At 37.7% G+C, this 27734-nt stretch overlaps 5 protein-coding genes and 1 long non-coding RNA gene across 9 annotated transcripts; 1 reads left to right on the top strand and 5 right to left on the bottom strand.

The window, feature by feature from the left end:
• Positions 1 to 470: 470 nt before the first annotated feature.
• NUB1 (ubiquitin-associated (UBA)/TS-N domain-containing protein) lies at positions 471 to 6285 on the bottom strand. Of its 2 annotated transcripts, none has more exons than XM_087325835.1 (11): positions 5923 to 6285; positions 4715 to 4837; positions 4299 to 4395; positions 4138 to 4173; positions 3867 to 4054; positions 2256 to 2358; positions 1730 to 1911; positions 1499 to 1576; positions 1299 to 1401; positions 1120 to 1213; positions 471 to 1044 (listed from the first exon to the last, which is right to left on the bottom strand). In XM_087325835.1, the coding sequence occupies exons 1-11, from the start codon at positions 6252 to 6254 to the stop codon at positions 644 to 646; spliced, it is 1737 nt and encodes a 578-aa protein (XP_087181961.1). In that variant the 5' UTR covers positions 6255 to 6285; the 3' UTR covers positions 471 to 643. The 2 variants fall into 2 exon arrangements, with proteins under 2 accessions (XP_087181961.1, XP_087181962.1); XM_087325836.1 differs by lacking the exon at positions 5923 to 6285 and adding an exon at positions 5170 to 5245.
• Positions 6286 to 8168: 1883 nt separating this feature from the next.
• LOC147859587 (uncharacterized) lies at positions 8169 to 11173 on the bottom strand. The gene is made up of 8 exons (XM_087326318.1): positions 10714 to 11173; positions 9954 to 10006; positions 9591 to 9650; positions 9433 to 9510; positions 9147 to 9276; positions 8871 to 8923; positions 8573 to 8758; positions 8169 to 8475 (listed from the first exon to the last, which is right to left on the bottom strand). The coding sequence occupies exons 1-8, from the start codon at positions 11171 to 11173 to the stop codon at positions 8332 to 8334; spliced, it is 1164 nt and encodes a 387-aa protein (XP_087182444.1). The 3' UTR covers positions 8169 to 8331.
• Positions 11174 to 12511: 1338 nt separating this feature from the next.
• LOC147859585 (stress enhanced protein 2, chloroplastic-like) lies at positions 12512 to 14570 on the bottom strand. Its single transcript, XM_087326207.1, has 2 exons — positions 14049 to 14570; positions 12512 to 13054 (listed from the first exon to the last, which is right to left on the bottom strand). Exons 1-2 carry the CDS (start codon positions 14499 to 14501, stop codon positions 12803 to 12805), a joined length of 705 nt encoding a protein of 234 aa, XP_087182333.1. The 5' UTR covers positions 14502 to 14570; the 3' UTR covers positions 12512 to 12802.
• On the bottom strand, positions 13193 to 14042 carry LOC147859586 (uncharacterized). The gene is made up of 2 exons (XR_015530393.1): positions 13364 to 14042; positions 13193 to 13332 (listed from the first exon to the last, which is right to left on the bottom strand). It is a non-coding gene; the product is annotated as an uncharacterized LOC147859586 (long non-coding RNA).
• Positions 14571 to 17209: 2639 nt separating the features above from the next.
• LOC147859584 (G2/mitotic-specific cyclin S13-7-like) lies at positions 17210 to 20927 on the top strand. 3 transcript variants are annotated; one of them, XM_087326264.1, is made up of 12 exons: positions 17210 to 17494; positions 18047 to 18104; positions 18212 to 18290; positions 18373 to 18429; positions 18593 to 18803; positions 18888 to 19019; positions 19112 to 19201; positions 19341 to 19502; positions 19579 to 19638; positions 19730 to 19828; positions 19920 to 20104; positions 20407 to 20927. In XM_087326264.1, the coding sequence occupies exons 1-12, from the start codon at positions 17477 to 17479 to the stop codon at positions 20558 to 20560; spliced, it is 1305 nt and encodes a 434-aa protein (XP_087182390.1). In that variant the 5' UTR covers positions 17210 to 17476; the 3' UTR covers positions 20561 to 20927. The 3 variants fall into 3 exon arrangements, with proteins under 3 accessions (XP_087182390.1, XP_087182391.1, XP_087182389.1); XM_087326265.1 differs by having other exon boundaries at positions 17212 to 17494; positions 18050 to 18104; positions 19109 to 19201; XM_087326263.1 differs by having other exon boundaries at positions 17265 to 17494; positions 19109 to 19201.
• A 1654-nt stretch (positions 20928 to 22581) lies between these two features.
• LOC147859583 (26S proteasome non-ATPase regulatory subunit 14 homolog) lies at positions 22582 to 26605 on the bottom strand. Its single transcript, XM_087326160.1, has 6 exons — positions 26350 to 26605; positions 25683 to 25860; positions 25319 to 25400; positions 23401 to 23577; positions 23156 to 23323; positions 22582 to 22993 (listed from the first exon to the last, which is right to left on the bottom strand). The coding sequence occupies exons 1-6, from the start codon at positions 26480 to 26482 to the stop codon at positions 22802 to 22804; spliced, it is 930 nt and encodes a 309-aa protein (XP_087182286.1). The 5' UTR covers positions 26483 to 26605; the 3' UTR covers positions 22582 to 22801.
• Positions 26606 to 27734: the final 1129 nt, after the last annotated feature.

The following is a 27734-nucleotide window of genomic DNA, read 5'->3' as shown; positions in this document are numbered from 1 at the left end:
TTCTATCTGATGCTGGTGATATGTTACCTTTCTCTATATGGGCCTTCTAATCAACTTCTGTGGAACTATATTTTGTTCCAGTTCTTTGTTCACACTCTAGTTTAAGAATTTAGAGTTTGAGGTTTCTGGATTGAAGGTTTCAAATTATATCATGGATCTACGTTAAGGAAGAAAATTCAACACATGACTCTCATCATTTACTTCAACCAACTGTAAACGAGATCACATTCCACAGAATCATGAATGAATGGTAAAAGAAACCACTTACTACAGACCATGATCAATATAGTTTGGATTATCAACCGCTGAACCACATACAGATTCAGACATAATTATTGTTCAGAAGTCGTTTCTCCTAGTATATAAGATGTGCCCGTAGTTTTTATTTAATCTCAGAGAAAAGGAAATTGTATTCAGAAATTGTTTCACTTCCATATTTTTACATGTATAAGGATGGCCAATTCTTCACGACCAAACAAAGGGCGTCAACTTGAATATTTATGCCAAGCGAAGAAAAAGAGGTAAAAGGAGGTAAAAGCCAACATAAACGTTGCCTACCTTAAGAGCTACAAGATTTCCATCTTTGCAGTGTATGTTTACATCGATCGCATATTTATAAAGGTCATTGTATGATTGAATAATGTCACTCATTCATCCTTGATTTAAGCATGTCCAAATACTCAAATAATGCTTTGCCCTCCAATTCGATATCAAGGTCATATGCTGCCAGCTGATCTCCAGTAATGTTCCCAGCAATATATTCTTCCATTTCTCTGTCCCTTCCATATTCTTCTTCGTTGTCATCTTCTTCCTCTTCTTCTTCTTCTTCTTCATCCTCATTGCCCTCGTCCTCATCCTCAACACTATTTTTCCCATTGACAGCTGCATCAACTTTCTCCTCATTTGTGTTTGCAGTAATCACACTAATTTCATGGGAGCTTGATGAAGCATTCCCCATTTCAATTGTCGGGCCTGATGATGAACCTTGAAGAAGTTGGGTTAATGCCTCATTCAGATTAGATGTATTCCGGAGAGCCCGAATTGCTATCCAATCACTATGTTAGACTTTTTATATGCCAGATAGAAATAATAACGCCAAACACAGTCATTTACTTATACCTTGACGTTCTTCAAACCCCATTACGAGTAGCTGCAGCAATGCTTCATTGTCCACTTCTGTTTGTGTTCGTTTCCTTTTACATATTATTGAGGACTGAAAATAACCCCATTAACTGAACTCAATTAATAATCTTTCCACATTATATGCTTCCAGGCTCATGATCTAAAGACATTATTACCTGCATTGCTGTATTTCTTGTGGGATCAGTAAGAATGTCCAAAGCTGTTTCTAGGTTGTTATCTGTCTGACGAAGAGTTTCTGCAGCCAACCGTTTCTCATATCTAGAACCAACCATATAGAACATTACTCATCATATTTGAAACAATGAACAAGACTTGGTCCACATGGCATGAGATATAAGCCAGTATCATGGCTTACCCAATGGATAATAGTTCATCAAGCTTCAGAAGCTCAATAACCTTCCCTGTTGCCGTCCTACCATACTGTTTCAATTCCCTATCAAAATATAGCATGTCAAAATAATAAATACATCAGGTTAAGACATGGATGTATACCACCCTCCTCTCCAATATATAACAATTATTCTTGTGTGGTATGCATCTAGATATAGCTAACAATGAGAACTGAGCTACATCATGTTACATTCACCTGCGTTGTTGGGCATGCTGCCTATCCTCTTCTTGCCTTTTCAGCTCCTTGCTCCTCTCTTGGGTAGCAAAATCAATAGCTCTATCCACGTTCTGTTCAGATATCCTCAATGCCCTAGTTGATTCCTTTACACTGAATCCCAATTCAGTGAGAAAAGCCAAAGACTCATCCAACACGTGAAGCTGCACAGTAGTAAGCATCATTCAGCCAGAGAAACTTGTGCACTAAAACATTTGCAGTCAAATGAAATCTTTATATTGTGAGAGTTAATGAATGAAATTCTTTTTGTACACATTTATGCAGGATGCACCCCCAACAGTTAATTGATGATAGATTTATGGTCGAGAACAAATATTAATGGATCCCTAATATTAATATTTCCAAGAATAACCTTACAACATCTTTCCAAATCAAGACTTATCCTAATCAAACAAATAATTTGGCATTCGAAATAAAAGGACTTATAGTGCTTCTATTTGACGCCTATTCCACATTTGATGTTAGAGAAGAACATAGTAGTAAATACTTGGTTGTACTTGGTCTGAGCAGAACGCAGTAATTTTTCAGCGGCTTCAAACCGTCCACAATGAAAAGCTACAATTCCTTCCAAAAGCTCCAATCGTAAATACCTGCAAAATTGAGATGAAACCTTAATAATTTTATTAACATTAGTAGGAATTTTGATACAACAAACTCCGCATGCTGCACAATGAAGTTGGGGGAAAAGGTTTGCTGGCTTTGACTTGTGTACCCCAAAATGGCATGGCTGTGGCAAGAACTTTTTTTGCATTTCTCAAACAGTTGTCAACAATTGTAAGTTACTCCTCCTAACTCATCGGAAGGCATGGCATGCTTGGAGCTACCTTATGTGAATGTTGAACTTCAGTCAAGGAAAGTTGTAGAAGAAAAGTTGTCAAATCACCAATAACAAAGGGAGGTTGTGATAGTAGGGCAATCGAAGGAACATACTGAGGTAGGGCCATGGGCCAAATGCCAAGGGAAAACGAAAAAGTGAGGAAATGGAGAAACAGATGCCATGGACAGTATCTATGGCTCAATTGAAGAAGTTTAATCAAGGGAGGTAGAATAGAGGAGATGTGGAAAAGCCCTATTATTTGCATGGGGGATATTATAAGCATCTATGGTTGAGAGATGACTCGCACAATTTGCATCTCTCTTGGGATTGAAATGAGCATTGTTCACCGTACTTGATAGTCGAACTGTCTTATTAGCTGCCAATTGTGAAAAAATGGAATGGAATCAGTGCACATGACCCTCCAATTCGTCTTTGCTACCAAAAAGGTTTGCCAGTACTTTTCAAACTGGGTAAATAACTCACAGTTTAATGCCTAAATAAATTATATTTCAAACAAAGATAGCTGGTTACGTACTGCATATGGTTTGCTTCCTCTCCCACCCATCTATTCTTTCCTTTACCGTTAGTTTATTTTGGTTCTAGCACCTTTTTGGTTATGTTTCCTTTCCAAATTTTATCCTTCCTGATCTCCTTTACTTATATGATTTGTCGCATGTTCATCAACAAAATGTCAAGAGAAACAAAAGACGAGAGGCATCGAAGAAATTAATCACAACTTCTATTAGTATGGGAATCATTGAAAACCCTATGGTCACTCAGAACACATGAGTTCCTCTCTTACATCCTGAGAGACGCAAGACTTGTGTCCACTATCCTGTGAAGAGTGAGGGAAATGACAAGAAGTATGATGTTGTGTTCATCAACAAGCGCCCAAGGGAAATAAGAGACAAGAGGCACTAGCTTTTATTAGCATGTAATTATCAAAGACCCCATAGCCACTCGAAACATGTACCTATTGTCCCTTGTTTTCTTTGAATTCTTGTTGATGAGCAACATGTTCCTTTTGATTGTTATTTCCCTCGCACTTCACAGGATGTTGCACACCAGTGTCATGTCCCTGGGAGGAATTTTGTTTTTTGAGTGGCCATAGGATCTTCAATGATTCCAATAAATATTAGAAGTTTTGGTTATTGCTGAAACACCTTTGTCTCTCATTTCCCTTGAGCTCCTCCAGCTAGAATCAACCAATTGGCAACATTTCATTGCAAAGCAATAGACCATTGAAGGAAATTTCAAGGCATAGTTAAAACTGAACCTTACACTGCAAGCTCTGGGCAAAAGGATCCATGCAATATGCGAATTCTTTCTAGTTTTGGCCCATGAGCTTGTAGAAACCCTTTTCGTGCTTCACCAAGTCGTTTTCCTGCATCCGTGAGTTTTGCCATATCTTTGAGAGCAAAATAGCACCATACAGTATCAAGTTGAAGGAAAGCCACGTTATCTACAGCCTGAAATTTGAAATTTAAAGAGAATTGGCACATACAAATTATATCAAAGAAACGAAAATGCAGTGTGTCTAAAACAGGCATACCTCTAACACTCCTGAATCACAAATGTCAAAAGCCTCCTGCAGTTACAATAAAAAAGAAGCAATACTATGTAATACAGACTTCATGGAGATAGATATGTATGGGAATGTGACTATACAATGTACACTGAGCAGAAATTGATCAATGATCAGAGAGCACTTACTTCTGCCATAGCTAGAACTTCAAGTGCTTCTGCATAGTTCTCGTGTAGAATAAGGTCTCGGGCTTTTGCATGTAGCATCAGCCCCAGCATCAATGCCCTTCAGAATTTCGAAACAATGCATCCATTAAGATACTATCAGACTATTTCAGGCAAGTCATAAATTCTTAAAGATTAGCAGACAACACAAACACATAGAATGGGAAGTTTTTAGTAGCCTCTTTGCTTAACAATTCCAATTCTTGCTTCAAAGGCCATATCCTTGAGAAAACATATCCTAATATTGCCATGTTCTTTATTCTGAAACGGATCACTATCTCTGATAAGTCATGAATTACCTTGCTTTCTGCTACAAGGGTGACATTCTCTAATCTCAAATGGATCACATAAACATATATAACAAAAACTTCTAGACTTACTTCCTATCATCTTCAGAATTGAGCCGCAGCTTATCGCCACTCTGATTTTCAAGTTGGATATCAAAACGTTCCTCCCAATGAGTGTTTTGACCACTTCGCTTCACCATTGCATCAGCTGCCACTCTGATCAACAATTTCAAATACAAGAATGGTTTCAATGGATTTCTCAGACATAAACCCTGAAATTCTAGGCATAATACTTCATTTATGAATATCCATCATTCTCATCAAAAACACCTACAAAAAGTAAAAATTCTCATCGGATATGAATTTTCAACAAAAACCTACAGAAGGTAAAGAAAATCCTGGTTTTCTTGAAATTTTCACACATGCATCTTCATTTGAAACACCAAAAAATGATAGGAGTTCTCAAAGACGTGAATATACTCAATAAAAATGCTGAAACGGCTATGAATCCTCACTAGACGTTAATTTCCTCACAAAAAAGAACTAACCTCAGGCACAGTAATCACTATCATGGATGTCTCAGACATGAATTCAGATGAGAAATACCAGAAGGCAAGTTTTGCTGACCTCTCAGTCATGAAGATCCTCATCAGAAACACTGAAAAAAATATAAATTGTTGCAAGCCATGAATTTAATGGTTTCATACGATATGAATCTTCTCATCAGAAACCTTGAACGTCAAGTACAGTAATGGTTTACAAGACTATCACAGACATCAATCCTAACAAACCCTCAGCTTCCTCTTTGGAAGCACCAAAAGTCGAGCACAGTCGTGGTTTCCATGTTAATCTGAATCAATTCGCATCAATAACACCAAAGGACACGTTTTCTGGTTCTATCCTAAATGAATCCTTAAGTAGTGGTTTCCATGTTAGTCTGACATCAATTCTCATCAATAACACCAAAGGTAAGAAACATCAATTCTCATCAATTTTACTGGTTTTTTTCAGACATGAATACCCGTCAGAAACATCACAAAATATGCAAAGGTAAGAAAGAATTACTTTGACTCTTCTCAAAGCACCACAAAAGGATGAGAGAGAGGGCGGAAGACTTAATTGGATTATGGTCAGTAATATCTACAAACTAGGATACGAGAGAGAGGGAGAGACTTACTTGGATAATTGGCAATGACATAAATAAATCAGGATGCGAAAGAACATAAATAAATCAGGATACGAGTGAGAGACTAGCTTGATATTATCAGACACATCACAAAGGAGAGGGATAAATATCATACTTGATTCTTGCGAGGCGAGCATGGCGTTCTTCTTCAGCGAGGAGTGCAGAAGTATGTTGGCGTGGAGCGATTCTAGTCATAAGAATCTTGGAGTTAGGCTTAACGCCTACTTGCCTGAGAGTACTAGAACCGATGTCTTTCAGGATCTTTCCTGCACAAATTGCATTGAAAGAATCGACGGGAACTCCAGAGGAAGAAGAAAGGGAAGAACGAAGGTCTGCCACAGTCCATAGGTCCAGAAAAGCTTCAATTTGCCCAGACCAGCATCCCGCAACTCGCAATGGAACAGAAGACGATGAAGGGGTAGAAGAAGAGGAAGGAAGATCCGACATCTCTATCTCAGACACGCACACACAGAGATGATATAAGTCTGCTTCGTCGTACAAAACCGAAGAAGGAAAGAAAGAAAAGGGAGGGAAGAGGGCGAAAATGCTGATGTGGCAGAGAGAGAATCTCGTGCTGATGTGGCTAAAAATCATTGGCTGCAGGAATAGTACGGATGTCTGGCTAGACTTGGGTCGATGCTGATGTGGCATGAATCTTTGGCTGGCATGCAAGCACAATTACGCGGGGCAGAGGGGACTAAAGTGATCATGTAAAAACAGATATAGAAGTCATTGGTCGGATTGAAACCCACACAAGAATTGTTGGTCGGGTTGGAAACCAAACCACCCGTGACACAAGAATCATCGGTCAGATCGCAATGACATTGGTTGGGGGGGGTTGAATCAAAAGTACACATGCTCGCTCCTCCTTCTCCACCTACACTTCTACTACACTTGTCTGGTTTGTAGCCATTGGAAACGTCTTCTTCTAAGGATCGTGTTGCTAGTGTCCCTCTTAAAAGTTGCCAACTTGCAATACTACAAGAGAATGCCATGATTTCCAATGTGAAGTAAGAGCTATTTTGTAGAAACGGAGTGAAGATTGAAACCCAAGGAACTTTGTATGCACTAAATGCTTACTTCTTTTTTTGTCCAACTCTCATGCCTATGTGTGTGTGAGAGAGAGAGTGTGTAGAGAGAGAGAGAGAGAGAGAGAGATTTAGCGTCCATAGAGAGGCCAATATGTATTGACCCAAAGGACCTAAGTACAAAAGTTATCTTGAAGTGTGTCTCCTTCATAACCCTAAGAAGGGATATTCGTACTTTGAAGCACCAAGTCTTGATGTGTGAATAAGGCATACACATATGAGCTTAATTGTAGTATTCTATTTAGTGTGACACTCAAGTCGTCACCCCTCTAAACACATCATCATATCTTTCACAAATTGCACTATATGTAGAGAGAGAGAGAGAGAGAGAGAGAGAGAGAGAGAGAGAGAGAGATTTAGTGTCCATAGAGAGGCCAATATTGACCCATAGGACCTAAGTACAAAAGTTATCTTGATGTGTTTCTCCTTCCTAAGAAGGGATGTTCATACTTTCAAGCACCAAGTCTTGATGTGTGAGTAAGGCATACACATATGAGTTCAACCTTCTAGGTGTTCTCTTTAGTGTGACACTCAACTCATCACCCCTCTAAATATATCATCATAGCTTTCACGAATTGCACTATATGTAGAGAGAGAGAGAGAGAGAGAGAGAGAGAGAGAGAGAGTAGAGAGTAGGGAAGCTGGTGATGGAACCGAACAATTGACACCCAATGGAATGATACGATCTATGGGTTCATGGAAATACTTGAGTTTAAGACAACAGAATACATAGGATCTATCAAATATTTCCCAATATTTGAGTCGAAACATGGAACCTATCATTATCCAAAAACACTCATAAACATGGCATTGGAAAATGTTCTTGTAATTGTTATCTTCCATGTCAATAAGATTGTGTCAGTTGATCATTCAATAGAAATAAGTCTCTCATCTCATCAAGAAAACTCATTAAGCATACTATTGATTCATCAACTAACCCGCTCACTTGTACGTGTGATTGTTTCGTCAAACTCTCGTCTTTTGGAGTAGTTTAGAGACTACTGAACATAAATATCCAACATAAGTTTATGTAGCATATGTGACAATGCAAAAATGCGTTTATGGTCTTTAAATACGTTTTTAATGATCATATATATCAATGCGCAAAGAAAAATCATATTGTCATCAAGATGTCCCTTGGATGTTTGCAAGACCTAAAGAATATGAGATTGCAAGCGCACTCAAGAGTATGTTTACATCATTGTGCTAGGTAGACATGTTTTAACTTTTTATATGGGTTTTGAATAATACAATATATTGAACAAGTTCTAAGAGAAGGAAAGAAAGAAATATATATTAACAAGAGATAGAGACCATCAATAGAAGCATTACTATCCTCCAAGAATCCAACAAAAGTTGGACCAAAATGAGACTATCCTACAAGAAAATGAATTATAATGATACGATACACATTACAACATGAGACTATTCTACTATTACAAAGAATAAGTTCTCCAATTGCTTAGGCCTTTCTGGAGCTCACCAGGAAGAGTTGCTGCCCAAGTTGAGAGATCAGGAAGAGGACCGGTTAAGGCCATAAAATTGCTAGAATCACCATCCATCTTTCGGAATAATAACTGCTGCAAATGAATTAGCTCCAAGCTTAGCAAGATTGGAACACTATATACATTATACTTTGATAGGTCAAGCAAACAAAGGAATTCAAATGGCATTCACCTGAGGAAACGCATGTCCCATAGCTTTCAATGTAGCTTCCTTGGCATAACCCCCATCCTCCCATGTCCATGTTCCATCGTCCACTTCTGACTTTGGATCACTTTTTTCAACACATATACCACCACAATTCACCATTATGCGGCCACCAGCCTTTAGCTTTTCCTTCAATTTGAGCCATGTATCTGGCTGCACTTGAAGATAGATCATCTTAAACACAATCAAGAGGTCCAAATATTACAGAGAACTGCCAGGTTATAAGAATGAATAGCCATAGATCTGACTTCCAATATAAGGATACCTGCTTCAGCTGAGGAAGGATCTCTCCATTAGCATATAAGTCAACAATTATCCCTGAAACATACATAGATGTTCCTTTAGAGATAAATAAGGACAATAACATCAGTTTATCACTGCAAGATCATCTATATAACTGTTCTTTGCAACAGTATAGAGCATCCATGTAACTGTGTTTGCAATCACTTGTGACCAGACAATTATAATCATATTGTTGCTAGCCAATTGCAAACAAACTGTAAAACCAATACCTGACAAAAATTACTAGAATTTCCCATACCAGCAAATCCACCATCTGTAGTTGCTGAAGGCTGAAGAGCATCATCAATAAAGACCTCAAGCACACCTCCTTTAGAATTCGGAACTTCCAACTCAGCCAATCCAAAATATGTTCTAGCTACATCAATGAGCTAAAAATAGCAGAATATAACTAAGGAATTTCATTATCTCAGGATAAAAATGTGTATCATATATAAGAGCTAATAAATGGAGATCATGACCAGTTTCAAGATGGAGGAGCCTATTTTTGCAGATAAAAATAGAAGATACAAGTTTCTAATGATTACCACAAAATCGATTTCCCAGCCTAAAAGCTTGCAGGATGGCCATATATCAAGCAATAAGCGTGCCGACGTACCGCCTCCCTGAAGCCATTTGCATTTAAATGTAAAAACATATTTATGTGTGAACACCAGAAAGAGAAAACCCCCGACGGAAATTATACCAGACCAAGAATTGCAATAGGCCCATCTGGAATAATGGGTGGTAGAGTCGTAAACTGATCCTGGGTATTTGCATAACCAAATCATAGTCAAGTTTGATGCACTAGAACTCTGAAAATTCCATCCATAATGCAATTTGAACTAGTCAGATGTTGTGGATGTGTGTGTGTGTGTATGTATGTATGTGTCTATATGTCTAAATAATTTATTTATTTGACATTTTATTGAGTTATATGACCTCCAATCATGGGAAAAAAAGACGGATTTGTAAACATTTCCATTCATACAGAATCCAACAAGAAACTGGCAACAACCAGAAAGCAGCAAGAAGTCCTAAGTAGTTGCAACTTGGGATTGATCCTTACCCAATATAAGCCAGTCCATTTGGAATCATCCTTGTAAATGCTATGAACATTTCCTGTGAACCCAATTTGACATATCTAAACCATGTGAGGTCACTGGTGAAGCATAGAAATCATAGCCCACTCTAGATTACTTCATATATGTAAATGAATCATTTCGACTTCGAAGCACAATTAAAGCATATGCATTAAATTAATACGCTAAAATGAATCATGGTTTTGGGTCAAGGTTTGGAATCTTCATACATAAAAATTAAAAGTAACAATTTGAGCCAAAAGATTAATTGTTTGGTTCAGTTTAAGTTCCATAGCTGGAAAACAGTTCTTCTGGGAGTTAACGGTTTTTGGTTTGGTTTGGTTTGGTTCCAAATTATCAATTTATTAGTTTGTGGCTTAAGGGAAATTTTTTAATATTGAATTAATGATATAATTATAAGTTATAACCTATAATCCTAAGTTTATTTTTTACTCATGTTTTCATAATACTTCTGAATATTGTAGACCCACAATTTCAATCAACTGAATTACTTAATGGCTCAAAGAATGTCCCCCTTAGAAAGACAGCAATTCCTGAATTCAAGAGCGGCTGCTAGGACTTTATACCAAGCAAGGAATGTGGATAAAATTTACTTATGCTGCTACTCCTTTCACATGCACAGAAAAAGACATGCATTATCAAACTGAACACTAAAATGCTAGGGTGTTTTCAACAACGGAAAAGACACATCAAAATGTGCAGAAAAGATGTATGGCAAGAGCTTACCTGAATCGTCCAAAAGAAGTAATTTGGATCCAGCGAATTCAGAAGGCATATTTTTGGGGATTTCAAGGACAGTGATGTCATTGTAAGGGGTGGACAAGGAAAAAATCGGTCTGATCCTGGGATCCTCCTGTTGTTCTTCGCTTCCTCCTCCTTCTTCTTCTTCTTCTTCTTCTGCTTTGAGACGCGATGACGAGACGGTTGTCTTAGAAGATGAAACTAAAAAAGGGGCAGAAGAAGAAACTAAAGAAAAGAAAGAAGAAGACAGTGACGGCCACGAAGAAGACGATGGTCTTCTCGCATTGATGTTAACAGCACACTGAGCTGTTCTGCACAAGTGAGGGAGAGGCTGTTTCCATGTGAAGGGAGGAATAATTCCATTGCTGTTTGTACACAGAGAAGCCATATCCATCATCAACTGATTCCCACTCCCAGTATGTATGTATGTATATGTTTTACTCATCATTATCCACACATTATGATAGAAGCCCACCACAAGTAACCCCTCGCTCGCTCTCGAGGCTTGGGCATGTCACGAGATGGGCTCTCACACACTCTCACCATCTTGGTCTCGTGGCACAGCACCCACTCCATTGGCTTCTAACTCTCTACCATACATATTTTGTACAATCCTGCCCATACCAATTTCATGCAAGTAAAACTCTGAAATCGATTTCCGTAGTTCTTCTACATCCAAAAGTCGTCGAAATGCCCGTGTGTGTGTGTGTGTGTGTGTGTGTGTGAGAGAGAGAGAGAGAGAGAGAGAGAGAATTCCTATTATAGGGAGATAATTCTCCATCAATTTGGAATGTGAGGAATAATGATCCAGTTAAAATCCAACATGTTAGAGGAAATGGGCAAATCAACAAAATAGTTATGATGGCCAATGTAGGAGATCAATAAAACATATCTCCTTAGACATGCCTTTATTTGTTCTCATCACTTGTAAATAAGAAAACTCACAATGCTAAGATATTGTCCTTCTTGCATGTGAATGCAATCTTACTTTGTCCATCCTTCTAATTGCAAGGATTGATCATCATTTTTCTCCTACTCTAATATTGAAGCAATATGCACCTCAAATAAGAACTTGTAACCTTGTTTTTTTTTTTCTTCAAAGATTTTCCTCATTAGTATTAAGAACTTGTAACCTTGTTGGAAGAGAGCTATGAGGAATGATGACTCAATAACCATAAATCGTGATTTAAGAGAGCTACTAGGAATGATGACTCAATAACCACAAATCGTGATTTAATATATAGCCAACCCCTTTTTTGTAACAAATAATATTCCCTCTTTGAATGGGCTTGATATCATAACGTGGAGGTTGGGAATATTCAATATATGGGGGTGGAGCCGAAACCTATTGTAAAGGAATCTTGTGAGGCCACAACTTGACTATTGGACAACGCCTATGGTTTGACACTAAAGTTTTTTCTTTTTGAACCTTACAAGCATTGCTTTATCATGCTTTACTTTTGTGCATCGTTACAAATCTCTCTTTGGGGATTGCATATCAATGAGAGCGAGATGCTAGATTTCTTCAATAAGTGTTAGATAATTATGCAAATCTCTTTCTGTGCCATTGAGCTTGATGTGTTAGTATGTCTAAAGGAACACCATCAGGCAATTATCGGTGTCTATGGATTTATTTATTTAGCTTCTTTACTTCTTGGCCTAAACTAGAACTTACCCAAAAAACACCACAAATGTACATAAAATTTCATAGAAATTTAAGATTCACAGCTAATAATAGGAGAACAATTAAAAATATATTTTCTTCTGAAATTAGCTCTTCATCTATTCCATGATTTCTTCTTCAACTTGAAATCTAGTAAGTCTATATAGGTTTTAGTCAAACTATTGCGAAATATATGTGTAGTCATTAGATAAGATACAACTAAAGCAGAGCAGCCTCTAATACTTCATATAATTACAAGCTCTAATATAGGGTATCCTCAGATAACCAGGTCGAAGAAGACGCGGCTGAAGATGCCTTCTGCTAGTAAAGAATTTGATATCATATACAATGGAGATTTTATGTTAAACGGTCATATGTTTATGTTAAACTGGCCAATTAAATAAAACCATCTTATTCCTCGTCAATATCAAACAGAATGGTATCGAAGACTTTGTCAATCAAGGAATTCATGAGGTTTTCATATCCTTTTGAGAAGCTATAAGCTACTCGAGTTTTTGCTTCCAGCGCAAATGCAAATCCTGCAGCCATAAGGCTGGAGGTGAGAATGGCTAAACAAATTCCCAGAAGACGTTGTGGATCCATCTTCTCAAACAAACTGTTTCCTGTTACAGCTTCAGCAACTACTGCAGAAGCAAACACCACCTGCAGAGGAATATGCAACATACATTTAATTTTTCTCATCAGAGGTGTCCCGCCCCAAAGGTCTTAAGACACATAAAGAGTATTTAGGAACAATAGTCATATTGTCGCACATAAAACGGTTGAAGATTTCATTACTGATTCTTGGAATTCAAGACATAGGATTTCTGATTCATCATGCCATAGTGAAAAATAAGAATTTCATTACAGATTGAGGAATTCATTGCAAATTCAATGAAAAAGTTAAGAACTCATTGCAAATTCAATGAAAAAGCTAAGAACTCATTGCAAATTCAAGGAAAACATAAAAACAGCCAATGTACAAATGCAAGAAAGATTGAGTAATACATCACAGGCTAAAGCAACTTACTATTTGATAAAGGGAATAAGAAATAAACGAGACACATGAGACATACAGAGCTTAATCCCTTTTCTTTATGTATAAACATGGAAGTCATGACCGATTAAAGAGAGATTGAAGAATTCATGGCAGATGTGAGATACGCATCACTAGGGATTATTAGATGGGATTCATGATAGGTTGGCAAGATACTCTTGAGTCTTCAATATACGGGATAGAAATAAGGGGAGTGGCTTAAACTGTTTCCCTGATGGATTAAGTTAAGGTTCCACAAGACACAGGTGTTATCCATAGGATACTCCTGATGCTCTTTCCTCTGAAATACAAACAATATCATAAGAAAAGTTATATCTTTCCTTCTGAGATATAAGTTTGTCTGCATGCTGAGGAGAGATCAATCCAATCGGATTGCTCGTGGATTTCTGCATGGGCGGTAATCTTTGGCACTTCGTTTTACTCCGGTGCTCATTAAGATGAGCAGGTATGGAGTTTATAAATTGTTAGTGTAAATTTCCTCCAGATATGGTGAAAGGTTGCATCGTAAACAGACAAAGATTTGATACGTCCACCTCTTAACTGTTCCAAATCACAAACGAAAAAGAGTAAAAATCAAAGTAGACGAGTTTTACAGGTTACCATGGCTAGGCGTCCAGAGAGTATCTCCCAGTCTTGAACCTTTGCAGAAAGCTCGATATTAGCTGCAAGAGATTGGAAGAAATTCGAAACGTTGGTCTCAGAAGCAGAATCAACGTCATCCACAGCAACCATACCATCACCGAATTCTCTAAGAGTACACAAACGGGGAGGCAAAACGATCTTTGCCGATGGAGAAACAGAAGAAGATAAAGAAGAAGAAGAAGAAGAAGAAGAGCCGGGGTCTTGATCTGAGATTGCAGAAAGGCGAGGATCAATGGCGTGCGGCTGGACGTTACGATGTGAAGAAGAGGACGGAGAAGAAGAACTCTTCGGAAGGAGGGAGGCGGCAACAGGAATAGGAGATGAAGTGAGTCGAGGAGAGGTTTTTTGAAGCAGAGAAGAGCGAGCGGAAGGATGAGAGCTAAGGAAGCGAGAAGAGATGGAGTACGCCATAGCTAAACAACAGGAAAGAAGAGAACAAAGAACAAATAAATGAGAGAGAGAGAGAGAGAGAGAAAGAAAGAAAGATATATTAACGTCTTCTAAGAAGAATTGGTGTGTGGAATTGAGTTTGTAGTATTTAGAATGTAGATCCATAGAAAGGGTTGTATACTTTGTTGTAAGTTACTACTTACTAGTCATGTTGGTGTGTTTTTTTTTCTTTCATAATGGAAGTCATTATTTAGAGCCTCCCGGAACCAAATGCGCGAGCGAGATCATGACCACACTGGAGCCCCAGGTGTCCGTGTCTTCTTGTCTGTGCACGACTTGATTTTGATCGTACGGCCCTAGGCTTCATTTCTGCAAGCGTTCGGAGATGTTGGGCTCCCTACTTACCCAAAATCGAGTTATTTTGGACCGTCCATAGTAGGTGTCGCATAACTCCAGGTTTGGAGGAAGTTGTCTCTTATCCAAATGTTGGGTATTCGTACCCATATGCTTGATGGATTGGAGTCATGGATAAATTGGTTATTTCACCCTCACGTACGAACGAATGACGTCTAAAAGAAATTGATTATAGACAAACATTTCCTCGTTAGTAACGTTTTGATGGTACGAAATGCTACCAACCCTGTTCAAATTCTTTCTTATGGACAAAGTAGAATGGTGGGAAGTCTTGGTTTTTTACTATCCTTAACAATTGAGTGATTTGAGGCACTTTTTTTTTAGGTTCTTTGTTCACAAACAATGTACCACTGTGTGAGTTGATGTTGCATCGTCTATTGAATCCACCTTTTCATGCAATGAATCTTGCATCTAATAGAAGGGCCATGCTTTGTAACTTTTGCTTTTTCATGAAAATGGCAAAATCTGTCCTTTTATTGTATTGTTTGATCTTGAATATTCAAAAGTTTCCAATTGGCGTGGTAGGAAGAGATGTTGACTCAGACTCAACCAATCCATCAATAACTAATGTGGCACTTGCCCTTTTAGTAAGCCGTCCAAGTTTTGCCACGCTATCCGTGAAAGAAATCTTGAATAAGCTTTTTTCGAAGTCCACAAGTTTGTGCTCCTTGAGTCTCTAATACATTTGGGGAGATTTATGTCAGTTTACACACTTTACACATGTAACATTAATTCAACTAGCGATCATTCGTGGACGCTAACAATTTGCTCCAAAAAAATGGAGTGGCATTTGACATGTTTCCTACAAATAAAAGTAGTGGAAATGATAACACGAGGCAACACCAAAAAACTTATTTGAGTTTTGTCGTCACATTACAATTCTTTGAATCTAGCTTTAAAAATCGTACACTTCTTTTTGAGTCGAGACCTTGAATGATTATACAATTACATATCATAGACACCTTTGCACAAAAATTGAAACAAAAAATGTTAATAGATAATGCCATATATGACCATGTATATTATATTCATTGGAACTTTGCATAAGCTTCACACAATTGAACGAAGAAAAAGGGAATAAATGTCCTCTTCCCTACATTTATATATGCATACATTGGTTTTTATATGAATTCGTAGCTTCATCGTTGTATTTATCCCAACACCACAATCAATGTTTGGCACATGATGATGTTCAATTGGAAAGCATTGCCTCTTACACAAATTGGACACTTCTTGCTAGCATGTAGTTACCAAATTTCATTGGAGTAAATGCCATGTTTCCATGTGAGTAAATTATATTCCCTACATAGAATATTTCTAGAGCTTTGATCGAGGGATTGAATTAGCCAATCACCAAGGAAGAAGTGAGGAGAAACTAGGCAACATGTGTATAAACATTTATTAGGACTCAATGGGGGATTCAAAACACTTGCCACTTTGAAATAAGTAAGAAAAAACTAGGTATAGAAACTGAAGGGGGAACTTGCTGAAGCTTTTGTTCCTTTTCCTTCTCATATATCCACACATAAATCCAACAACCTTAGTAGGACAAGCAAGTTGTGTTACCCTCAAACATTTAGTGACTAAGCCACATTAGCCACACTTGTTCTAAACCTAGCATCATATGAAATCTCTTGCATGATTGATATGGACTTCTACCATTTCAACATATGATTGGATGATATTTATTTCGAGATCTAGACATTGACGCATAGTGTGTGGATGCTTCTTATTTGTTGGAGCAATATATATACGATGTTGAATGCAAAAAACAGAGAAGAATTTCACAAAGGATCATAATACACAAAAGAAAACATGTACTTATCTTTAACTACAAGTCATTCCACGAAAACATTTACCTATTATTATTATGAATTATATCTCATAGGCTTTGTATAGAAGAGTTTCTCAAACAAAGTTTGTGGAAGCAATAGTGTGTGTGAGTCTTAATGAATATCACGATAGAAGAAGAAGAAGAAGAAGAAGAAGGAAAGGCCCAAAAAATTCCGTTCGAGCAACAAATACAGAGAAAATATGCAGGTTTCAACTAATTTTAGGTTTACACACACAGAAAATGTAGTGGAGACTAAGACACAGAAAATGTGTGTGTGTGTGTGTGTGTGTGTGTGTGTGTGAATTTTTGTTTTGGGGGGGAGGGGGAGAGGGAAGGTGACCGTTAATCTGAAAATAATACAAATACTCTCTCTCTCTCTCTCTCTCTCTCTCTCTTCTTCTCCTCCTCCTCCTTCTTCCATCAAGCCTTTCTCACAGAAACTGAGTACTCAAACGCAGGTAAATTGATCAATCAAGTCATCAGTCCACACCGCTAAAGCGCTTCCCTCTGTCACCAACATATTCTTCCCTCCCTTTTGGCTTTCTTTCTTCCTCTCTTCCATCCTTTCTTTCTTTTCTTCCTTCATCTCTAAGTTCGTCCTTTCTTCCTCCCATCACCAAGGCGTCAATCAAGTTTCTTCTGCATTTCCTTGCTCAGATCTTGCTCTGGTTACAGTAATCCTAGCATCGTTGTACATCTTCTGCTAAGGCTTCCAGCGATCAAACGAGATTTCTGCTCGTCGCTCATCATGATGAATGAAGCTAGGGTGAGTTGCAAATATATCTTCTCTTGTTTTGTATAGCTTTTACGTGTATATCTACCAAGACAGTCTTACCGGAAAAGTTTCGTCTCTACATGTCGTTACATTAACAACAAATTGACTCTGAGTGTGAGTGAATTCCTTCCAAACCAGAAAGACATTTTCATTTGGGTAAATATTAAGGACATATAATTTCTTGCGAATGAAAGTCAGACTTATTTTAAGAGAGCTTCGCACTTCTAGTTGTTTCTGACTTCAAATGGATCTCAGTTCTATCCATTGATCTGTGCGATTTTTGTGGAGAGGACAACATATGGCTCCTAGTAGTGAAATGATATCCCATCACATGGTAGCGTCTGGTGTCTACTGTTCTGTTAATCTTTTCGAAGTATATCATGGCTTGATCGTTTCTGTATATCATAAGCGGATGGATTCGACCGACTAGCACATCAATAAGTTTTTGCATTCTTTGTGGTTATAACACCATTTCCTTTCAAATTCAGCGATCTTTTTCTTTTGCATGAAATGAAAATGTGTTCACTGATGGAAAATTTTCAGCAGCCAACAACTGCTCATCAGGATGAAAATAAGAAGGGGGAACTCAAAGTGATGAAAGGTATGCATTTATATATGTCTCTATTAAACGCCTTCAATGATTTGTTGACATACTTTAGGTACATAAAAAATGATTTCTTCACTATCTGAATTTCTTATTGACTGTAGGACAAGGCAAAGCAAATGCTGTGCGCAGAGCTCTGGGTGATATAGGAAATGTTGTGGGAGCCAAGGATGGACAGGCAGAGTATGTGGAAGATCTATGTATGAGTAAGAGTGATCTTCATCTGTACAAATTTTGTGGTTCTTACATATCTTCGTCAATGCAGACTCCAGAATCTGGAAAAAAAGGTGTCTATGCTTGCTGTAGACAAGCCTGCTTACAGGTGCTCATCTTTCTATCTATTCATCATGGATGGAACTCTAGAGTAACATGAACTTTTGAATGAACAGTTTGGTTTGAGTTTCTAATTCTTCAAATTGTAGCATGAATACTATCGGGCTACCATGAATACTATAGACACTAAACTCTTTTGGTTGGGATTTCAGGAGCGTTGTTGGACAAGCCCATAACAATAACAAAGATAAGGATGCATCAGAAAAAGCTCCAACAGATACCATTGCAGACTCAAAACAATTGGTATCAAAGGATGCCTGTTTAGCACGTGAAAAAGCATTGATTAATGGCAAAAATGGTCGTGTTGCTGTAGCAGGAAGGAAAGGAAGGACCCTTACAGCTACACTTACTGCCAGAAGTGAGGTAAGAAGAAGGTCCTTGCTTCTCGTTACTTCCCAGAATCCTAATATATGAGCCAAGGAAACCTTATATGTGGTTTCTATCTAGGCTGTCTGTGGTGGATTCAAGCCAGAGGTCCTTGAAGAGCCAGTCGCAAACATTGATGCAGCTGATATGAATAATCAGCTTGCAGTCGTGGATTACATAGAAGATATCTACAGCTTTTATCGAAGGACGGAGGTAGCAAGATGATCTATTAAGGAAATGAGATAGAGACTCCTTTATCACGTGTCTAGAAAAATTAATGTTATGCTTATTTATTTCTATAGCAGGTGCATAGTTGTGTACCTAACAATTACATGACCAAGCAAGTTCAAATCAATGAAAAGATGAGAGCTGTCCTGATTGATTGGCTCATTGAGGTGCTGGTTTTTTTATTCATCATCACGGTTGTCTGTGTGCTGTGGAGAATGAATTGTAACTATTGATCTCCAAACTTTCATAAAAAAACTCATGGCATAACCATAGTATTAAAGTTTTCTCTGGTATATATGGGTACAGGTGCATTACAAGTTCAAGCTCATGCCTGAGACACTCTTCCTAACCACGAATCTGATTGATCGTTACTTGGCTATACAACCTGTCGAAAAGAAAAACTTGCAACTGGTTGGGATGACTGCAATGCTCGTGGCCTCAAAATATGAAGAAATCTGGGCACCTGAGGTGTGTTTTCGGGATATAAATAGTCAAGCGATATATGTTTATTGAAACTTTTAACTCTTTCTGATTGTATCTTTAGATTAAGGACTTCGTCATCATAGCAGACAATGCATATGAAAGACGAGAGATTCTAGACATGGTGAGTGAAAGCGTTTTTTGAGTCTGTTCAGGTAAAAACGTTTTTCCTTCTTTTATTTCAACATAATTTCTTTTGATTGTATGCTACCCAGGAGAAACTTATGCTTAATACTCTGAAGTTCAATCTATGCATTCCGACACCCTATGTATTCTTGGTTAGGTTTCTCAAAGCAGCTTCTTCTGACCAGAAGGTATGATTCTGGCATACATATAGATTCATCATACGGCTTGATACTTTCGCAATTGTGCTTTTATAATAGATATTAATGTGATTCATCCCAGATGAGCATGCTGGCTTTCTATTTTGTGGAACTGTGCTTGGTTGATTATGGGGTTGTGAAGTTTTCATCATCCATGCTTGCTGCCTCAGCAGTGTATCTAGCTAAGTGCACAATCAAACCCGGTGGTGAAGCCAGATGGAATGCTACACTTAGGCGGCATTCAGGCTATGAAGACTCAGAACTAATGTATGAAATCAGTTCCCCTCTTTCACATACATAATTGTTTGCATGTATAGATAGGCACAGCATTGATGGTTCATATCTGTAATGTCACTTCGTAGCAAAATAATCAAATTATCATGCCATTATTACCAAGAAATCATACTAAAGTATGGGTTCCCATTGATCAACTAGCTCACTAAACAAGCAGTATATCTAAAACGTGCATTGCTCTTTATATGCCACAATGTATATATGACCAAATAACTAAACCAAGAATAAATGTTGTATCTAATAATGATGAAATTGTCTTTGTTTGTTGTGTTTAGAGAGTGTGTGAGCTTCATGGTTTCTTTACATAAGAAAGCTGGGGAAGGGAGCGTGACAGTAGTGCACAGGAAATATTCACTGCCAAAGTACAGCTCGGTGGCGTTGCTTAATCCTCCATCCATGGATATGGTTACCACAACAAGTGTCTCTTGAGAAGGAAGTAAGAGACGGTGACAGCAAAAGAGACAAAGACCAAGAATATATATGATGTCAATTTAGGTGTCATGAGAGAATCAATATATATGATGATGCCAATGGACATACATATATGCCTCTTCCTTTCAAACCTTCTTCTGCCTGATTCTGTGTGTAGTTCACAAGAGGTTTTGTGCCCAAACAATGGGAGAGCAGCTGGCTGGTTATTAGATACCTACTATTGAACGGTTTCTGGATCCAAACCAATAACAGATCTTTATTATTATTGTGATTGTTGTAGTCGTACTATATTTTATCAGAGGTAGGGTGAAATCAGAGATGGATATTGTGGTATCTTTATCTAATATATAGTGTACAGTTAAAGGGAATCCAGAGTTCATCATTCTTAAACAATTACAGTATGTTTTTGCAGGCGGTCTTGTTTGTTATTTATTCTTGGTAGTAATGGATAAACATTTGCTGGTATATGATATGCCTTACATCTCTGTTTTGCTAGTGTTAATGGTAATTGGAATTGTACCAATTTCATGTAACAGCCCCAAACCCAAGTGAGCACACACAATATCACCAATCCCACGTGTTCCAAGTGGAGCCGAGGATCTTATAGGAATCCAAACCTTATGAGATGTTCTAAAACTACATTACATATAGTGATTGAAATTGGAATCGTTCCAAAACAATTTCCCCAACAGTGGCAAGCTAGGCTGAAAATCACCAATCCCATGTATTCAAGCGAAGCTAAAAATCTTATAGGAATCTATACATTATGAGGTGTTCGAAAACTACATTATAATTATATTGTATTGTACGAAAACAATTTGATGTAACTGTCAGTGATCGTGTGCTGAGTGCATGGCATCATCCACAATCAAACCGTATGATATAGAACATATCATATCTACCTGTACTCTACTCCACATAAACCATCAGAACAAGATCCAAGTTCCTTACTCCAATGGTACCCTCTCAACAGAATGTTGTAAATTACAATCAATCTCTCTCAACAGAATGTAGAAAACTACAATCAATAGGGAAACATGTGATCGAACCACAACAAAACAGTGTCACATAGGATGATGGCCGATATGGTCTGCAACCCTAAACCCCTAGCTCCTATTGTGTCAACTTCACTTTAACATGGACAATTACTGTGTTAATACGCCTCAGCATGGGATTTTGAGACAGATTCTTCAATGGTACATGAAATATATTGTCATTCCTATATGGTAGCATGCTAAAGCACCTACAGGCAAGAACATCCCATCAAGAAATTCTTACTTAAAAATTAGTGTGTTATTTTTGGTCATTTAATGATATGGTAATAGAAATGACATTCATTTAAGTGAATTAAGTACTCATTAATAACAATTTGCTATTTAATTGTGATTTGTCCTAAGTTTACACTTCATGCCTAAAGAATAATTTAAGACCTAAAGTTTGGCAATTTAAATGACCCAAAGCAAAGGATGCCAAATGCATTGATTATGCTGCTAAATTACAGAATAGTTAATGCCTAAAGAATAATTTAAGAACTTTAAAAAAACAATAATAATAAAAGAAAAGAGAAGAAAATGTAAGACCTTTAATTTTGCCAACCAAAATGACCCAGAGCAAAGATGCCAAATAAGTTAATTCGGCTGCTAGTTGACTCTTGGTTGAAATTAAAAATAAAGATAGGGAAAACCGTCACCACATACTTGAATTGACACAATCTGTCACTAGCGCAAGAATCTAGAATGCAGATTATCCAAAACATCACAAAGCATGATTAACTCAAATTTCTCGTACCACATGAAAAGTTGCATGTTCAAATCTCATTAGCTAGTTTCTAGAAGACAACTATGCCTAGCATGGTACCTAGGGTTTGGATAATATTTGGAGACAATTCTTTAACAATAATGTAAGGCTAGAATTTGAGATCAATTTCCTATCTAATTGTGATCTGTCCAAAGTTTAAAGAATAGTTCTGGCCTAAAAGATAATTTAAGAACCTTTAAGTTGCCAATTAAAATGCTTCAAAGCAAAGATGGCAAATGCATTGATTCTGATGTTACTTTATCCTTACTTAAATTTTGAAATAAAGATGGAAAAACCATCACCACATATTTGAGATGATACAATCGGCAATTAGTGCAAGAATCTAGAATGCAGATTATCCAAAATCATCACAAAGCACGATTAACATCAATTTCTCCCTCCACATGAAATGTTGTATGCTCAAATCAAATTAGTTGGTTTCTAGAAGACAACTGTGTCGAGCATGGTGCCAAGGGTCTGAACAATATTTGAAGACATCAGATTAGAGACATGTTCTTCCAAATGCTTTTTAGCATCTTGGCGTCCTACATTAGCAATAGCTAGCTTCTCAGGAGTGAGTTGATCTTCCTCCTGAACAGCTTTATTATACTTAATGGCAAGATCTAGCATCTCCTGCAAAAAGTAAGAATTGGAAGAATCCATCAATTTTAATATAACTTTGAGTGACACACATTCATAGATCAACATGCATATACAAATTGATAAGATCAAACAGAAGCCTCTGGGTTTGCCAATTTGAATGAGACATGAACTACTATAAGAAGACAAAAAGACCTGTACAGTCGCCTCATTAGTTTTTGCATGAGTATCAAATCTTTGAAGGGTGAGACCATCTGTCCATTTTCTTTTGTGCAGATTGAGCAGCATTTTCTCTTCCAACTCATTCTTTCGATAATTGATGGCAATTGAATAATAATGTCGGTTCAATCCATGAATCAAGGCCTATATTGGAAATGGTTCAGCATATGTTACAAAAAATTAAGCGGAAATGTATACCATTTCAGTCTTACGAATCACACCTGAATAGATGGTTTATTTAAATGGCCAAGGTTTGATGTCGTTTGACGAGGTTCTTGCCCAAGCATCATTGTTTGAGGATTGATAAGACGGAAAGCATCTATGACGACTTTTCCTTTCACACTTTGAATGGGATCCACAACAACAGCAACTGCCCTCTGGTTCAATGCTTCAAAACTCTAGAAATGCAATGACAAGCAGTCAAAAGCTGTATACTGAAGTATTGTATTTAATCAGAAGTTGTGCACTGAAGCAATGTATTTAATCAAAAGCTGTGTACTGAAGCAATGTATTTCGTCAAAAGCTGCATACTAAGGCAATGTACATCAAGATAAACCTCCTTACGGGACACCAACTACAAAATAAATAAATTACGATGCAAAAGTTGTTGTATAGGATGCACAAGCTATAAATGAACTCATGATGACTCTCAATAAGCCACTAATGATTTGAGTATTAGCATTTTTGCCAACTTCAACAATATAGACAAAACTAATGACTCTGAGTAAGTTACTAATGAATGTGTCTGATATAAACTATACCTGCCATCTACATTTTCTCACACGATAAATGGAGGAAGAAATAAGCAGGCTTAAGAAATAAAGAAAAGAATTTAACGATAGAGTTTGAAATAAAAACTTGAAGATGAGCATAGAAATAGAGGTGAAGAGACATGGCTATATCGTTAATGATGTTGCCATAAGACCTATGCATCATAAAGAAGACTTTAGGTACACCTACGAACGAATGAAAGTGAATATCCAACGGTTCGCTATAAAAGAGATGATGGGAATCTTAGTTATTTAGAGAAATGTGCAATTCTATCTTAAAAGACACCCTCTAGGCTATGAATGGCCAAAGGATCCTTCAGTTTTTCCAACAAATGATTGATCATTGGAAAGGTTAACATATTTTGATTGTGAATCTTTCCAAAGCTGTTGTGACAAATGGCATGCCAAAGCTGGTTTTTTATTTTGATTGTGTGGGAAGTGAAGTGAGCCAGGGTTTTGCTTGGTCAAAGAGAGGGAGAAAGGAAAATTACTTTCCCAGTGGAAAGAAGTGTCAGGGTTGGTTTCTTCGTACACTTTCAGTGTAACGAAGTTCTGGTGGAGTGTTTCATTGACGCACTGGATGGTGTATGGTGTTGATAGGAGCATTGGGTATATTTGACGTTATATTAGGCGAAGTATTAGGTGTTATAACTTTATATTGCTACACTTATTATTATAATTGAAGGGATATTTAGTATTATTTGGTGGACATTGATTAGGGTGGTTATGTGGAGAGCGTGTTAGTCAAGCTGCTATCAGGTCAATTAATTACTTGATGGATACTTCACAGTCAAAATTATTTATGTCATCTATCATTTTATGTTAAGCCTCTGTTCTGCAACATGATGGTTCCATACGTCCATTATTTGATTACTGGGCATATTGATTTGTTCCCAAACGTTAGTCTTCCATCTGACGAGCAAATATGTCATGCAGTTATGAGAGTAGAGCCTGTAATCCATGTGCCCATGAGAGGGCACTGGACTTGATTCATTGGTGATTATTTGAGGGGTAGTATGAGGGCATTAAGATCTTTGCATTTTTACATGTTTACCTCAAGATGCTCAATGTAGGACTTGGTCAGCCCATTATGGCATTTTCTCATTAGTTCTTCGAAAGTGACTTGTAGGCATTTAGCAGTCTTGTTATCTTGAGTTACACCACAGAGTATTAGCAGTAATGTTAATTGGTTTGAAGTTAACATTAGTTTCACTATTAGTAACCTAGATTAAGAGAGAATTTTTTTTAAGTGAGGCTTTTATAATGGATAACAATGTCTTTGATTACCACATACTCTCTGGGAATCCCTGAGTGTTTTCTGATGTTTCAGTACTGTAAGCCCAGGGTACATCAAAATATCAAGACTAACCTGTTGTGTGTTGATGTCCACCCCTGAAAGCCAGCAACCAAACCCAGGATGGGAATGATACCATCCGACAACCATTTCAGGCCTACCATTAGGAAGGAAATAGATTAAATTCAATTAGCTAACTCAGAAATCTTCCAGAAAAAAAATAGATTACTTCCAATTATCTGATTTAATAATGTTTTAATTTAAAAGTTTCAGTTCAATTAGTTGATTCAAACATCTTCCAAAACAACATATTGTATGACAGATTGTGCTCAATTAGCTAATTGAATTAAGTCTGAAAAACACAATGTGTTCTACCAGCAAGTTTAAAGAATGCTCTGGAAGCAAAAAACAAATAGTTCTAGCATAATATAGATCAAACCTCCCAGTCTGCTTCAACATATCCAGCATTTTGGCCTGGAAAACAGCATCTACAGCCTCAACACTAACACCTGTACCACTCTGAGGCATGGCAAAGACATCTACAACTCGAACAGTGTATTCATCCACGAACTCTCCAAGCATGAGTCCCATGACCTCCATTGGGACTCCAGCTCTACCTGCAAAAACGATCACAGCTTAAACTCTGAAGGAGCTTTTGAAATTGGAAGTAGTATTTTAGATTCTAAAAGACCATGATCCAAAACCTGTCAGAAGATTGACGAGCATAAAAAAAACCTGAAAATGAAATTTATCCGAATGACTGAAAGAAGAATGAATTGACCTTGTCCAAGGTGCAACGAATGAAGTGAATAACAATTGAAAAACTGAAAAGAGAATTGATGTAAGGATGAGATGCGAATGGAAGCATGCATGTTCGAGGACAGAATCAATCACCTTAAACAAGATTTGTGAACTCTTAAATGACCGGGAGAAAGGAAAACAAGGCAAAATTAATAACAACGAGAGAAATGGCACACTAAAACAATGAAGATAATGGAAAAAGACAGAAAGAGAGGAAAAAAGAAATGCTGACGATTGAGAGAGCAAGATGTGAAGAAAAAACGGCGGACGCAGAAGAAAAGAAGAGGGTATATTGATTTGTTTACCGTGCTTGAGCATCTTGAGCAGGGCGAGGGAGGAGATGTAGACCTGCTCGGAGGAATCCATAAGAGGAGAATCAGGGTGAGGGCCTGCTGCTCCGCCTCCGACCCCAGAGAAGATACGCTGCAATCTCTCCATCGCTTCTTCTTGTTCTTCTGCTTCCTGTTAGTTCCTTCAGTTTCTTCTTCGTCGTAGTTGTCGTCGTCTGTTTCCTCTGCTTCTCTCGATTCTTCTGAAAGAGAGAGAGAGAGACAGAGACAGAGACAGAGACAGAGACAGAGAGTCTGTTGCTTCCGTTTCACACCTGTATACTGCACTAATAAAAAAATTTATATCTACTAATCTTCCTTTCCATTTATCTGTCTGCATTCAACAGGAGTTGAGCTAAGCCTGTGAAATCGCCCATTATGAGGCAGGTGCTTTATCCATTCAGCCGTGCACCTCGGTTTTGGTTGTGAAGCGGTACTACATCGCAATGGGTACTTGAGCTGCATCCACTATGTCCTGAGACAGTTCAATCCGTATCTAGGTGCGGGCAACCCGAGTTTCAGTTCCTAGTACTTGAACTAGGAAAATCAAGAATGAGAGACAAACACTTTTTGGGGTTGTATAGGAGCCTTCTATAAGCTGCTTTCTTCGTGTTGTTGTTGTGGTTTGTTTCTTCTCGTTGCAAGCTTATAATTTTCTGTCATCATGCATGGTTGGCTCTTCTCCATCTAGTGCATACATTATTCCTACATTGGCCCTTGTCTTTCATCACTCCTTTCACACCAACACTCACTGCCATGTTTCATGAAAGTTGTAGAAGAGTGATATAAAGTTGTGTTGGCAAGAAACCATGTTCACACATAATATATTGCTTGTTCAAAATCCTTTACAAACAAATTCACATGCACCTTTTCCATGTCGCCATTCTACTCCTAGAGTGAGTGGGTTTTATTCAACTCTCTCTAGGGTTGGTAATCATACGTTCACTCATTCCATTGATTTGCAAACCAATGTGAGTTTTTATTGGTAAAAAAGCCTCAGTATGTTCTTTAACATTTAACATGTAAAACAACTTTGCCTTCACATCCGGGTAACAGTGCATATCACCCTATGATTGATTCCTTTGCCACTTGGAGTACAATTTTGTTTGTGTCTGTGCATCATACTAGACACCATGGGAACCTTAGATTGGCATAACCGTAATTGATGCACATAAAATGTTGGAGATGCATGCAACTACAATGCCTTCCAATAGATCACCATATCAAACATTGTCATGAATTTCCATAGTATGCCTATGAGAGTGCACATAGAGTGACTAGCATTGTTAACATCAAATACAGCTATAAAAACCACGATGGTTTTCATCATATAAATTTCGACGTCTACATAACATCATCAA

The sequence above is a fragment of the Azolla caroliniana genome, unplaced genomic scaffold, assembly GCF_043228905.1.
Source record: "Azolla caroliniana isolate FFs.n. ecotype wild unplaced genomic scaffold, voAzoCaro1.0.p SCAF_10, whole genome shotgun sequence".
Classification (NCBI taxonomy): Eukaryota; Viridiplantae; Streptophyta; class Polypodiopsida; order Salviniales; family Salviniaceae; genus Azolla; species Azolla caroliniana.
The sequence above is the reverse complement of the archived record's forward strand: the minus strand, read 5'-3'. Positions and strand labels throughout refer to the sequence as shown.

What these genes read in the sequence shown, in the direction of transcription:
- NUB1 (XM_087325835.1), bottom strand. Translation starts at nt 6,254, where the DNA reads ATGTCGGATCTTCCTTCCTCTTCTTCTACCCCTTCATCGTCTTCTGTT. An exon ending in AAGTTCTAGCTATGGCAGAA is followed by an intron (nt 4,174 to 4,298) that starts GTAAGTGCTCTC and finishes TTGTAACTGCAG; the next exon opens with GAGGCTTTTGACATTTGTGA. An exon ending in CTCAGACCAAGTACAACCAA is followed by an intron (nt 1,912 to 2,255) that starts GTATTTACTACT and finishes ACTACTGTGCAG; the next exon opens with CTTCACGTGTTGGATGAGTC.
- LOC147859587 (XM_087326318.1), bottom strand. Translation starts at nt 11,173, where the DNA reads ATGAGTAAAACATATACATACATACATACTGGGAGTGGGAATCAGTTG. An exon ending in TACAGATGGTGGATTTGCTG is followed by an intron (nt 8,924 to 9,146) that starts GTATGGGAAATT and finishes TGTATGTTTCAG; the next exon opens with GGATAATTGTTGACTTATAT. An exon ending in TGGGACATGCGTTTCCTCAG is followed by an intron (nt 8,476 to 8,572) that starts GTGAATGCCATT and finishes ATTCATTTGCAG; the next exon opens with CAGTTATTATTCCGAAAGAT.
- LOC147859585 (XM_087326207.1), bottom strand. Translation starts at nt 14,501, where the DNA reads ATGGCGTACTCCATCTCTTCTCGCTTCCTTAGCTCTCATCCTTCCGCT. An exon ending in TCTCTGGACGCCTAGCCATG is followed by an intron (nt 13,055 to 14,048) that starts GTAACCTGTAAA and finishes ATTCCTCTGCAG; the next exon opens with GTGGTGTTTGCTTCTGCAGT.
- LOC147859584 (XM_087326263.1), top strand. An exon ending in AAGAAATCTGGGCACCTGAG is followed by an intron (nt 19,503 to 19,578) that starts GTGTGTTTTCGG and finishes TTGTATCTTTAG; the next exon opens with ATTAAGGACTTCGTCATCAT. An exon ending in TATGAAGACTCAGAACTAAT is followed by an intron (nt 20,105 to 20,406) that starts GTATGAAATCAG and finishes TGTTGTGTTTAG; the next exon opens with AGAGTGTGTGAGCTTCATGG.
- LOC147859583 (XM_087326160.1), bottom strand. Translation starts at nt 26,482, where the DNA reads ATGGAGAGATTGCAGCGTATCTTCTCTGGGGTCGGAGGCGGAGCAGCA. An exon ending in GCTCAAGATGCTCAAGCACG is followed by an intron (nt 25,861 to 26,349) that starts GTAAACAAATCA and finishes TCGTTTTTGCAG; the next exon opens with GTAGAGCTGGAGTCCCAATG. An exon ending in CTAATGAGGCGACTGTACAG is followed by an intron (nt 22,994 to 23,155) that starts GTCTTTTTGTCT and finishes TACTTTTTGCAG; the next exon opens with GAGATGCTAGATCTTGCCAT.